We start from the raw sequence: 13,685 nt of genomic DNA, 5'->3' as shown, positions 1-13,685 counted from the left end.
TTAAATTTACAATAGAGGGTTTAGAATCCGGACAAATATATATGTAGTACAAACGCATGTAATTGACCTTACGTCATTTAATCAAAATTTGAAAATGAACTTTTCTGTTTTAAAAAAAAATGATTGCAAGAGAAAGGGTATCAAAATTACAAACAATGACTAATCATTTAACGTGTGATAGCAGTTTAGTGTATTGTCATTTATAAATGCAAAAAAACAAATGTCATATGATATCATAATTCTAGTAATTTATCAACTAATCAGATAACTGTAATAAAAATATCACTGTTTTGTGAGTATATGTAAAATCATAAGCATACAACTGCATGATAACGTACAACTCTCTAACCGTTGAGGCTTTGCATGAAGCCAAAGTACAATATTTTCTTGATTTTTTCCCGAGTTCACTTGATTGTTACCCATGGACTGCAGTGGTAAAAGCAGGTGTTCCTAACAAAGCAGGTTCAAATCCGACTGCGGGACGTGTAGACCGATCCTAAAAAGAATGAGGACGCATGTCCAGGCCTGTTTGACATCCCCTTGTTTTAGTTTTAATAGTAACTTTTCATTAAGATGCGAGTTTGCCCGTCACTCCCACTATGGTACATTATGTAGAACTCCAATGTACCAGAAAGTTAAATATCAGTCACCCCCAATCCCCATAATTAGGGTATCCATACATCATTTACCGGTACTCATCATGTCTTTAGACGATTTTTCAACAATTTTTTTCTCTCTGTTTGATCCTCTACTTTGACTTACATTATTACTGAGTGTCATGCATGATTTTATCAAACTTGAATCTACACTACTTGTAGCTGTACTGCTATGACTAATCATGGCTTTGCCTTAAAATTTCCTGAGAAGAACTTAAACAAATGATTCATGATAATATATATGTACATGTAACAATTTGTAGTTCTGAATAACATTTCAATTATTAATTCAAATGATAATTGTCTAAAACAATGAACAAAAAACAAAGAAAACTATTTTATAAAATATATTTATTTACATTATTTACAGTCACATATAAAAGATCACATTTCATAAAAAGTTTTTAAAAACTGACATGTTTTTCAATGTTTTGATAATACATGTATCTGCCTATGCTATGAATTTTCTAAAAAATCAATGAAAATTGTTTTAAATACCATTTCACATTATTATTTTAAATGAAAAAGTGAAAACAAAGGCTTTACAAATGAATGTAAATTGTCATAACACACAGCATAAAATTAATGACAGTACTCCAATCTCAATAATATTAAATTTTCTAATGGAGTAACCTCTTTTTCCTGTTATTTTATTTATCAATTAATGAGACAAGTCAAGTATGTGTACATTTTATACCAAATTTGTTTTATCTGATCCGAAAGATGATTTGAAAGCTTATTAACTGTCCTATAAAAAATACGGAGTCGTTGTGCGTGCTGGTATGACCCTCTCGTGTTCCGGAACAGCGCGGAATAGTTTGGCCTCTCTCGTGTCTGGGTCTTTAAATGATAAAACGGCTGCAATGTTTCCACATCGATAACAGTAGTTAGGGGCTGACCAGACCGTCACAAGTTTCTCATCAAACATGTACTTGTAACCTGTAAAAATGACACATTAGCCTACAATGTAAAATTGTTACTAATTTATAAGAATTCAAGAACCCCCCCACCCCCCCCCCTCAATTTATCCTTTAATTTTTTTCCCAAAAATTTTGACATACATGTATTCTTCTTGTCAGTTTTTATAAAATGTTTTAGCTTTACCTTCATGCACTAACTGATGAGCTCTGCATATAAGTTTCAGGTTGTTGATATGCATAAACTGAAACAATAAATTAAAGATGCAATTTTATAAATTGGAAGACATTGTACATTATCAGATTCACTCCATTCCTCTCCCCATTGACTAAGGCCCTGTGTGAAGAACCTTTGGTCTGATTCGTGACATATTCTCCTGCACCCTTATAACCAAGTTCAAGATTTTCAGATTGAAAAGTAACAACAGGGTCTAGCATTTTACATTTTTTTTCAGCTCATGACCTTTGAAATGACATAATGAGGAAGGGTAGAAAAATATGAGTACACTTTAACAAAATTTCTTTAAAACTTTCTTTTGACGCATCAAAAAATGGCAGTAGTCATCCCCATCTTTTTTTTTTTAAAATAAAAATCTTGCAATGACAATTCTCAATGTTCCTTGTAAAGGTTCTTTCCTTAAAAAAAAATTCTCACCTCATTTGTGACCTTTGCCCCAAATAGCCACCCTGCACCCCTGGGACTGATTGCCCATGTCTCAACATCCTCTGGATCAGACCATACCAGATGTAAACAGCATTAAGGAAAAATTCGAAACTTATAAATACTTGCAAAATTCCAAATAAGACATACAACCATGATAATATGTATATTTTGGAAAAATCTGAAAAACTTTAGCCGTATCTCAATTATTCTGTTGAATTTAAAGACAGATGTTGGGGTTTTAATTTTACAATTAAGAAATACTGGGCATTTTCAATATATTGATTTTTTTTTTTTTGTATTAAAAGAAGGCCAAAAGGCATGATTTCAGATGACTATCTTGCCAATAAATATTTGTATTTGTAAAGTTATGTGCTTAAAAATTCATACAAACTCTTAGAAATTCCTTCATATTCACTTTTTGGAAATAAATCACAAAATTAATCCTGAAGTTTTCCTAAATTGAACAAAATTCCCAAGCACTATAGACCCTGAATCTTGTTTAAAAATGGTAGGAAAACCCCTGAATAAATGGTTAGCTGCAATATGAAATTAATCTCTACGCATCACATATAATGTTTATTAAAATGAATTTGAATTCCCAGGTAAGGTCTAAAATTTTATTCATAAATCACTTATGATGATATTACACAATGACATAATACAACAAATCTCGATGAGTCTTTTTAAAATATGTTCTACATGTACAGATCCAAATGCAAAATTCATGTCAAACTGTCAAAAAAAGCACTATTCATCTGCAAACTTCTTCATAGACGAAATGAAGCCAACATATGCCTTCTTTTCATATTTTGTGCTAAATTCAATCAAGTCTTGAGTGAAAGCTCTGTCAATGCCTCTTTCGTCAAGAACGTCCATAAGACCCTCATACATGTCAACGTCCATATTTTCTGCTTCACACACATACGTTGTTTCTTTAACTTCCCCTTGCGTCATTGCGACGTTGATAATTTCGAATCTGTCGGACACATCATCCTCCGATGGCTCTTCCCCCATTCCTTCTGAAATCATGCAGCGGATAGCCATTGTGTTACCACTTGGCTTGACAATTTCCACCTCAAAGGGAGGCTTACAAAACAATGGCATATCATACTCTACTTCTTCTCCCTCCGGTCCGTATTCCTCTAGAGCCCCAGCAATGCTGAATTTTACTCGGACAGTCTCTTTGCCTTTCTTTTTGTTCAAAACGATTTTAACTCCCTCACATTCCTTTGACCATCCATCAAGAAGGTTGTCAACTTCTTCAATCCCGTCTTCCATTTCCGACTTTATTTCAGATTCCAGGTACTTTGACAAGTTGGAATCACTTTCGAGGCTTGCACTTTTCTGATGACACCAACGCTGTTGGAAGCTTCCGAATTGCCTCGGAAATTTCACAGGGCTTGAAAATGTTCTTTTACTCAACATGGTACGACTGGTAAGATTTCTTACTGCTGTAAATCCATTTTGTTGGAGAGAAGATCTCGTATTCAGCGCACATAATAGCGTTTTCCGAACTAAACTAGACATTGTTTGATAAAAAGTTCATAAACCACGTGAAACCAGGTCAATTTAGTTATTACGTAAATCGTACGACGAATGATTCGTACTTTGATTTGTTAAGTCGTACCATATCGCTTCGATATTTCAAAGTAACATTTAGCACGACAAACGGAAGTAAATTCATTTAGTAATTGAGAAAGAAGTAAAGTAATTAAAACTGTTTTTTTTTAGCATGCTAAAAGGCAAAAAGAAATATGACAATCTGTTTTGGGTCTATCATTTCAAAAAATTCCTGATTTTTAGCTATGTCACAAATTTTTAAAATACATAATGAGTACATAAATTAACATTTACCTAGAAAAATTGTTTACATATATTTACACAAAAAAGGATATCACAAAAAGCTCCTTTGTGAGGGATTTCTTGATTCCTCTCAATGGTTCTAATCTGGTCAATGGTCTTTATATCTGGGGAGAGACCTCCATGGACACATAATACACACTCATCTATAATCTGTTGAAAAAAAAATCATATGATTTTTATCTTTGAGGGAAAAAAAAAGTCTGCTTCTGATTTCATTTTTTCTTTAAAAGAAAAACTGAATTCCACTACTACATCACCCCAAGAAAGAAAATAAATAATTACATGTACTGCAGTAAGAAATATTGCCAACATACATGTATTTATCATCTGGTGATTTGTTTTGGTATGTTTGCAACATTTCAGAAGTAACAAATACATGTATACACACAGCAAAATATTTTTATAATATGTGATTACTTGTTGTTATTTTTTTCAGTAAGATACTCACTGCTGCTACTGTGAGAAGATCAAACACTTTACAGCAATATCTCCAGGCATTGGCATTCCCATACTTAGACTGACATTCATCTAAAGGTTAAAAAAATATACACCATCTTTGTGGTTATACATCTTGTTAAAAAATTAATTTCACAAACACTTGAGAACTGAACTCTCTGGCAAAGGTTAGAAATGATGGTATTTCATGTCGAAATTTTCAGAATCTTTATGATTAGAAAATCTTTTGGGTTTATTTGGAGTTGTTTCGTAATTTTATTAATTTTTGTCACATTATCAATCCGGAGGACAAGCCTCTGCCAGGCATACCAGAGACATGAGAGATGCCTTTCCAAATACTGTAAATCACTTTCTACTCATGAGAACTTTATTTTAGCCATCTTCACTGTACCCCATGCTGGTCATCTTCATTAGCCAACGGTTTCTGATACACTACTCTCCTCATGAACCCTTGGAATACGGTGAAGTCAAAAGATGGGATTGTTTTTGTCACGTGATCTCACATCTACCAGGTAAGCACAGATTGCTTCATAGACAGAAATAAAAGACGCGTATTAAAAAAAATTAAATCAAAGTTTTTTAAAGAATAATCAAGAAGCAATAATTGAGTTCTGTTTTTTTATTTATAGTACAAATCTGAAGCTTCGATATAGATTCTTTATCACATATTTAGAAGATACTGGATGACACCATAGCTATTCATAGAATTGCATCTTACTTATTATCTTACGGATCGTTGTTTACTTGCGTTTTTCATTCCCAATATCAAAGAGTCAAGATGTATCCTAAACGCAGATATGGTCATTTATGAAAAACAATTGCCGACTGGTTGACTGAGTGTACCAAATCCCAATCAGAACTCAAGAAAAAAACCCAACTTCTGATAACACCGTATGACAAGGGATTATGAGGAGAATAGTGTATCAGAAACCCTTGGCTAGCGAAGATGTATTTTAGCGTAATTTCATGAGACAGTGTGCTCGTGAAAATTTAATTTTCGCATATAATAGTATTCCTTTTAGACTAAATAGAGCAATAGCCAAGATTCTTGAAAATTTTGTCTCGCTTATCGAGAGTCAATGACTATATCGCAAAAATAAGGTGTCGCAAAAATTGAGTGATCTACAGTACTCCTTCTTGTGGAGCTAAAGTTCTGCACCTCACTTGACTGTCAACAATTGAAGACCATGACAGTGAGTACAAGGCTACAGCTCATCCCAGAAAACTCAGCAGACATGCATATTCATGTGGGTGATTGGGTATAAATGGTCACTTGCAGAATATAAAATCCTTACCATAAAATCCATAAATCTGAGTAATCTGTCTGCTTTCATGATTTCCTCTCAACAGAATTATTTTGTCTGGCCATCTGTGAATATAAAACAAAAATGAGAGCTAATAGTAGAATTCTGCTATTATAGCATAACATTAAAACAAAATATTTGTTAGTATACCTGTTTTTCTTTGGCTGAATACTGTATAGCAATATTTTACCTGGCTTTTAGTGTCAGTAACAATGTGAAAGTTTCCAAACTGTAATATCCCCGATCAACAAAGTCTCCCTATTTAAAACAAAGTATACAGAACAAAGCATGAACAGAAATTCATAAAAGTAACCAAATTACATGGTAGACTTATTAAATTTTAAAAACTTACATTATAATTATTTCCAGAAAACGTAAACTAATTTATGCTACACAGTCAGACCTTGGGAGATCCTTTCAATGTCAAGGGTTTGTGAAATCGGAAGAGTTCCAAAGTCACAAACCTTTGACATTGTGAGGATGACCATGGGATAAAAAAATATTTTTATAATGGCTTTATCAATGCTGGCTAATCTAATGCAGATGAACATACCATAAAAATGTAGTTTGTGTCTGGACACTGCCCTCCTGTTCGGAATAATTCCATCAGGTCATAAAACTGCAATAAAAAAAACCCAAATTTTTAACAATAGAAAGATTCTCTCTTTAACAATAGAATGACAAAGATGGTATAAAATACTTTATGTTGAACATAGATACACACATTTTCTACATTGGATATCATTTTTAATTTAATTTTGTATTCATATATTTTATTTTAATATATTAAATATAAGGCAAATTATTGAGATGATTGAAGTTGGCAAAATCTAAGAGAAATAGTCAACTACAGGCCACCTGTTGTACTTCTGATTTCTCCTTTGTTATTGTATTATGAAAATATAAATTTCTGAATATTTTTAAGGGAAATGAAAAAACAACAACAGTACTAGTTTTTTGCTTACCTAAATTCACAATTAAATCCACATTAAGATTAAAGTATAAAAGACCTTTACATTATCATAGTAAAAATTTTTTTAAATCTTTGCTAGCCAGTTAAAAGTTTCTGATTGTCTACTCTCCTCATATTAAGTCCTTGGCCTACTATGCTATAGATCAAAAGATACAAGTGTTTACAACACACGGTCTCAAAAATCTTCTTCCATACAAATATTCGGCATTCCTTGTTTTTGAGGTATGAGAGACCCACGAATTTACGACCCACCACAAAATGCAAAATTCATAAGCATTACTACTAAACATTCTCCAACCATGAAATCAAATCCCCAGATATCAATATTTCTTTTTTCTAAAACCTCGAACATTTGGCCTCACAAACAAAAATATTTGATTTTACAGTAGATTCCAAATTTAAATTATATGCACAGCAAATTAAAGTTGTATTATGCTTTAATTATTTACAGAATGGCCATTTTTTTTTTTTTATGGATAATTGTTTACATTCTTTGCATTCTCATGATCATAGAGTCACGTAAAGTCCTGAAATGAAAATATGGTACATCATTTACTTAACAATAACCCTATGCGGATTAGTCTTGGTTGCACAATATCAATTTTACTGCAATCAGAACTTTAGGGGAAAAGCCCGACTTTTGATAACACTATAGACTGAGGGTTTACGGGAGAGTAACAGATCAGAAATCCCTGACTTGCAAAGAAAACCTTAATTCACAAGTACTTATGACCATGATGACCCATTTCAATCATTAAAGTTTCTATACCTTACATTTTTATCACTATATAGTTCTATAACAGGGTTTGAAATTTACAATTTACAACTCGCAAAATGTGACTTACAATATCCAGATTGCGAGTTAAAATATTTGTAACATGCAAAAATTGCGAGTTGATTTTTTTAATAGTAATTTTCACCCAGGAAAGAAACGCCCATTGTAATCCAGTTTTAGTCCTTCTCTCTTTAGTTACTGTTTATATCTGCCATTTTCAAAAGAAAGAGCATGTGCCATTTCGTAATCATGTGGAAAATAAATTAGAATGTTTTTTAAAAGATGGATAGATGGCTATTTATTTTTGAAAAGCTTCATTTTAAAATTGTGAGTTGCCTTTTGTAATCGTGAGTTCATTTTCATGGTACTCGGAATTACTTGCGAGTTATAATTTTAGGGAGTTGTATAATTTAATCAAATACCTGTCCATGGATATCCCCACACACTGTAACTGGTGAGGAAACAGGCTGCACGTTGGACTCCTCAAGCAGGAGTTCACACACCATATCACACAATTTCTGTAACAAATACAACACATTTTTATTATTAAAGCACCAAATTGACCACCAAACGGGGGTTAAAGGACCATTTGGTGGTGTGTACCCAACCTGTTTATCATCAGGTCCAGTACAATCTCTTGATTTAGCTATAAAGCTTTAAATAGCTATATAGCTTTATTAAGCTATTTGGTATAGCTTAATTTAGCTATTTGACTATACTTTTTTCTCAAAGGTGTAATTTTCTCAGTATGTACAAAGAAAGCGCACCTTGGTGCAGTGATGATATACAACATTGAACTCTTCTTAAAATAATGCATGTGTAATTCACTCATCAAATTACGTCTCCTTGAGAGACTTTGTACTCAAAGTTCTACAAGTTTTGGGGCTATATAAAGCAATTGATACAGTTACTTCTGCAATGATATTATAATGGAGACCAATTATGTTCAACAAGATAATTGATTGGTAACAATTCAGCACAATGAGAAGCAATCAGGCCTCAAGGTACCCAAGGTAGTGGACAGTTAGTCTAACAATAGAAATTCTCTTATGCTTAAAAGTATTCAAAAGCTGCAAAGTTAGAACTATCTTTGATTTTGGTTGTTGTTTTGATAGCCCATAGTACAAATATGAAGAGTCAAATACATGCGACTTTTTGTTTATTTTCAGCAAAAAACATTTTTGTGAAAAACTGTATAAAAATAGCTAAATAAAGCTATTTTGAATAGCTTAATAAAGCTATATAGCTATTTAAAGCTATATAGCTAAATCAGGAGATTGTACTGGACCTGATCATTTCATCCAAGAACTGTGTCAGATAACAATCAGATCAATCGCCCTAGAGCTTTTGGACTATATGTACAAAGTCTCTCATGGAGACGTAATAGTTATTGAGGGATTTACTTTTTATTCAGAGATTGTGGTACCAGTGTTATTGCATTGGTCAGTTGGTTTGTCAATCAAATAAGAAATGATCAAATCTGAAGAAAAGAATATTAACGTAGCAGATTAATGGTGTTAGACTTGAAAAACTAATTAGAATGGGAAGTTTTCCAACATCATAACTTACTTTAAGGTCATTTTCAGGAAGGTATTTACATTCTTTTGCTACCTCAATCCACTTTTCAATTTCCGCCATGTTTGTTTTCTCACGATGAAATTATACCATTCAAATCAATGACGGTATATATTTCCGGTATTGTTTTTATTCTTCGTTGATCCTAATAATTTCACTGAAAAAATGTATCAACTTGTATATTGTGAGATCATTTTTACCTAGTCCATTTTCCATATTTTTTTACCATGTGAATTATGGAGATAGGTTGAAGAAAATGAAAATTACTCTAACAAAAATAGAGGTACTGTGAGCGATGAGCTCACTAAATGATACCCCCCGCCTCCATATAGTTATAATGGCGAAGTCCATGTTTGCTGTGGCCGGAAAACCCAAAATATGTGTCGGATCAAAAAGTAAAATAGGAGGTGCTACTGCACAATGGCAATATGTAATAAAGATTCTGTGAAAGTTTCATTAAATTTCATTCAGTGGCTAGAGGAGTTGCGGATAAGAGATGGGTACCCCAAAGCGTAACAGACGGACGGACGGAATTAACGATTACTATATACCCTCCCGCTTTTCAAGCGGGGGGTATAAAAATTATGAAATTGTCAAGGATGTTATATTCAAATTTCAATGGCATTGCCGCAATGCATCTGAACGCCTGCAAATGTTAAGGTTTGTATCATCACAATGCTTACAGATAAAATAAATTTGACCCCCTCTTTCCGAAAATTATTAAAACTCAATTCGATCTCGATCTACGTTCTTGAACGAAAGGTGTGCGTGTGTGTGTGTGGGGGGGGGGGGTAGCTAGGTTATTCTGACTTTTGCTATCACTATTATTTTTTTTAAGAAGACCAAAGAGATTCGAAACTATAGGCCATTTGGATAGAAAAAATTATCATTGTCTGAATTTCACGATGGACATAATTCACAGATAGTAATACACTTTCCCTACAGTTTATCTGAAAAAGAAAAAAAAAATCATACAATATTGTTTGTTTGTAACTGGTAATTGAAAAAATGTGATAGAGCTACATCTAGCAGACGAGGATCCTAATCAGGGCTCTTCTCCACTAAGGCTACCGACCGGTCATCAGCAATGAAACATCCGACTCCTCTATTCCTCCCCCTTAACAGGATTTCCACACCCCAAAATATACCAACGAAGGTGTACATATCATCCTGGTCGCGGCACCAAATGTACCAGAGATTTGATCATTGAACTCGGATCCGGTGAATGTATACGTACATTGAATTAAAAACAAATCTGGAAATTCTAAATTCATACAAATGTTTCACCTGCATCCCAATTCCACTCATGCAGTATACATCAACTGTAATGTACAGGGAAATAAGGGTGGAAGTGTACGTATTGAGGACTGATCCCACAGCCACTTGGTTTAGTAACTAATTTTTAACCCATAGTATAATTATACTATGGGTTAAAACTTTTTCCCGAAAGAAGTGCCTGCATGTAACTGTCCCTCCCATTTTTTTTAACGTATATTAACATAGGCGTTGGAACCGGGGGGGGGGGGTTAGCTAAGCCCCCCTTTCTTTTGCAAAGATATATTAGGCATTGCAAATTAGGGGTAACCTTTTTTTGTTGGTTTAGCCCCTAATTTCAATTAGCCACCCCACTTTGAATTTGCTTCCGACGCCTATGTTAAAACGTATATTATGTATCAAATGTTCTTTGCGTTCAAATAAAAAATGTCAGCTACATGGTATTTTTAACATGAATAACCTCACATGAAAGTGTCTTTTCCCGGAAGTGATTCGCAATACCCTAAAAAATTGATGTAAAAATAACCACCGTCAAGGTAGCTGTATCGAAGATAGACTCGTACTATAAAGTATAGATCTCATTTTTCACTAAATTGGTTTTCCTTTGATATAAAAACAAACAAGTATAAAGTTGTTAATAAAATCATCTAGCTGCCCTAAATTATTGTACATGTGGATTGAATATTAATAATAATTATAAAAAAATTAAGCTAAGTTCAAAACTTTAAATACTGACCAAAAAAAAAAAAATTATCCATAGTTTGATATGAGATATGAAATATACACTGTATTCCTTTCAGTACTCAGATCAATACTTCAGTTGTATTGTCAGTCTATATATAAATTGCCAGTCTATCTCGGAATTTCCTTGAGAGTATCAGATCTATTTTTAGTTCCACACTAAGTTGATATATAAAAGAAAAAAACTGGCGCGTATTATATCATTCAAATCATGGCATCTAAAAGGAGTTTAATGAAGGACTTCTTCAAATTACTGAAAACTATCGATAGCTTTTCAGGTAGGTGTAGAGATCACGTGTTGTCAAACTGTTACATCAAAAACCATCTACATCTGTAATCCGTATTAATGTACTAGTCGCTAGTAAATTTGCAACCGTCATTACAAACATGTACATCAATCCATTGGGTTATTCACTTTTCTTTGCATCATGCATGGCATCTACAGATACGTACCAGTGTACGTGTTTGTACCATTTAAGTTCTGCTTAATTGTTTTCACGTAAAACGAGTAAAGTTTTGAACATGGTTAAATCATTAAATTTCTATATTTAAATCATATATGCAATTCTATTTATAGACGGGCAGGCCCGCGTCTTGTCATGGTCAGATGAGAGTGACGATGACGAATTCAGCTTCCAGGTAGAAATCTGTCCCTCAGGCGGACCATATTGCTCAGGGAAATATGTTTTTAAGGTACACGAAAATTTAATAAATCTGCAAATATAAATAATCATAATATAATCAAATTGAGTTAATTAAATTATCAATTATACACCTGTACACTATAATCAAATATATTTAAATTAAATAATCATTTTTAATGAAGGTACATAAGGGCTACAAAGCCAGACTTGTCTGCTATTTATATTTCTTACAAAGTCTGTTCTATTTATATAAATTGAGTCATGCCCAATATATAATATCATGTATGTAATATGCCCACAAGGGCCCTGATCTGGAATAATAAATATATTCTATTCTATAATACATTTTTGTTCATTTGATTTGCACTCTGACTTATTTGTAAGCAATTTGCAATGACCACAATCTTTTTTCTCATCACAGATTGCCACAACTAGTCAGGACTGGCCTAATTATCCGCCCACAGTCACGTGTCAGACTCTGATATTCCATCCAAACATTGAGGAATTCTCAGAAGACATTTTATCAGAAGAATCTCTAGACCATATATCAGTTGACTTAAAAGTATGCATAAGTACACTAGACGAAGATGAATGGAATTCAACGTGGAACTCATTTGACGATTGTGTTCAAGCAGTATTATTCGTTTTACACACACCTAACTTTGATGACCCACTTTCACCTTATGTGGACTATTTGGACCGTCAAGAGATGGCCAAGCTATCAGTGAAAGGTGGACAGATCGAGGCTGGACCTTATGTTCCTATGAATGCAGGCTGGGGAGGAAAGGAGGAGGGGAATGGGGATTCTATTGTGCCTGACCACGAGGAACCAATGGAGATTGATACTACAAACTGTAGCGTAGTGAGCAGCAAACGAGAATCAAAACTGTGTAATCAGCGTGTCCTAGAAAACTTTTACTTGACCAATATGCATGAAATTGTGTATGACGATCCTGGTGTTCAGGCATTTGAATTTTATCAATAAAGACATAAAATATTGTTTTTTGAAAAAATATTTATTGACATCTATATCCACATCTTCACAAGAAACAGGTTGTTCTATATAAATAATCGTTACCTTTACAGTGTATTAAATTATACTATATATCAGGATCGCTCAACATGAGGCGCTTTGTTTTAAATAAATGTTACATCGGTTCTAAGAATAGAATTGCTATGAATAACTTTCGCCCTATTGAATCTTTTAGTTTAAAACAGGAAGTCGAAATAATTGCTTTCTTTGTTAGTACGGTGGTTTGCTTAGCGTTTATGCACTGAATGACAATTGCATGTCTTCATAAGAAATAAAAGAAAAAATATGAAGTGGACGTAAATATATGATTATCATTGTTCAACAAGTGAAAATTGTTGAATATGCTACAGCTGCGAGTGACACAAGGATGATTATTTTTGTTTTGAACTTATTTTATTGACAATATGTCAAAGGGATTGGACACAAGTTCCAAAAACTTAGATAGTCCTCTCCCATACATAAAATCTGAATAGCCCTACAACATTTACAAAATTTTACAATAATATATACATGTACATAGAATATTTTTCTACATTTTACACCGCACCATGCAGGATAGCCTCCTCTGCAGAAACCATAGGCATTATCACGTATCAAAGATCCAGGGTATCAACATGTGGTTCATCTTCATTTTGTTGACAATAACTACTTATCATTAATCATTGACTTTATAACATCGATTAATCCAATTGATGAGCAAATGTAATAAAATTTTCATTAAATTTAAAAAAAAATATTTATTTTGCTTTGAAGACAGCCTGAAATAAAAATGATCAAGTGCTGGTGCTATTTCAGCTTTGAATATCTTG

General features: G+C 33.3%; 3 protein-coding genes across 3 annotated transcripts; 1 reads left to right on the top strand and 2 right to left on the bottom strand.

The window, feature by feature from the left end:
• Positions 1 to 992: 992 nt before the first annotated feature.
• Positions 993 to 9,267, bottom strand: LOC134277798 (serine/threonine-protein phosphatase 6 catalytic subunit). The gene is made up of 10 exons (XM_062760108.1): positions 9,178 to 9,267; positions 8,031 to 8,126; positions 6,414 to 6,479; positions 6,051 to 6,118; positions 5,852 to 5,925; positions 4,549 to 4,628; positions 4,133 to 4,250; positions 2,229 to 2,320; positions 1,761 to 1,818; positions 993 to 1,595 (listed from the first exon to the last, which is right to left on the bottom strand). The coding sequence occupies exons 1-10, from the start codon at positions 9,244 to 9,246 to the stop codon at positions 1,405 to 1,407; spliced, it is 912 nt and encodes a 303-aa protein (XP_062616092.1). The 5' UTR covers positions 9,247 to 9,267; the 3' UTR covers positions 993 to 1,404.
• On the bottom strand, positions 2,841 to 3,800 carry LOC134277787 (uncharacterized). Its single transcript, XM_062760099.1, has one exon. It carries the CDS (start codon positions 3,762 to 3,764, stop codon positions 2,985 to 2,987), a length of 780 nt encoding a protein of 259 aa, XP_062616083.1. The 5' UTR covers positions 3,765 to 3,800; the 3' UTR covers positions 2,841 to 2,984.
• Positions 9,268 to 11,343: 2,076 nt separating the features above from the next.
• LOC134277777 (ubiquitin-conjugating enzyme E2 1-like) lies at positions 11,344 to 12,842 on the top strand. Its single transcript, XM_062760087.1, has 3 exons — positions 11,344 to 11,477; positions 11,777 to 11,892; positions 12,265 to 12,842. The coding sequence occupies exons 1-3, from the start codon at positions 11,411 to 11,413 to the stop codon at positions 12,826 to 12,828; spliced, it is 747 nt and encodes a 248-aa protein (XP_062616071.1). The 5' UTR covers positions 11,344 to 11,410; the 3' UTR covers positions 12,829 to 12,842.
• Positions 12,843 to 13,685: the final 843 nt, after the last annotated feature.

Source organism: Saccostrea cucullata, unplaced genomic scaffold (genome assembly GCF_032062105.1).
Source record: "Saccostrea cucullata isolate Sc308-1 unplaced genomic scaffold, CSIRO_AGI_Scuc_v1 ctg1189, whole genome shotgun sequence".
In the NCBI taxonomy this organism is placed as follows: Eukaryota; Metazoa; Mollusca; class Bivalvia; order Ostreida; family Ostreidae; genus Saccostrea; species Saccostrea cuccullata.
The sequence above is the reverse complement of the archived record's forward strand: the minus strand, read 5'-3'. Positions and strand labels throughout refer to the sequence as shown.

Coding starts and splice junctions, on each gene's coding strand:
- LOC134277798 (XM_062760108.1), bottom strand. CDS start 9,246: ATGGCGGAAATTGAAAAGTGGATTGAGGTAGCAAAAGAATGTAAATAC. Junction 6,119..6,413: donor ACACAAACTACATTTTTATG/GTATGTTCATCT, acceptor TGTTTTAAATAG/GGAGACTTTGTTGATCGGGG. Junction 4,629..5,851: donor TCAGATTTATGGATTTTATG/GTAAGGATTTTA, acceptor TTTAACCTTTAG/ATGAATGTCAGTCTAAGTAT.
- LOC134277787 (XM_062760099.1), bottom strand. CDS start 3,764: ATGTCTAGTTTAGTTCGGAAAACGCTATTATGTGCGCTGAATACGAGA.
- LOC134277777 (XM_062760087.1), top strand. CDS start 11,411: ATGGCATCTAAAAGGAGTTTAATGAAGGACTTCTTCAAATTACTGAAA. Junction 11,478..11,776: donor AACTATCGATAGCTTTTCAG/GTAGGTGTAGAG, acceptor TTCTATTTATAG/ACGGGCAGGCCCGCGTCTTG. Junction 11,893..12,264: donor CAGGGAAATATGTTTTTAAG/GTACACGAAAAT, acceptor TTCTCATCACAG/ATTGCCACAACTAGTCAGGA.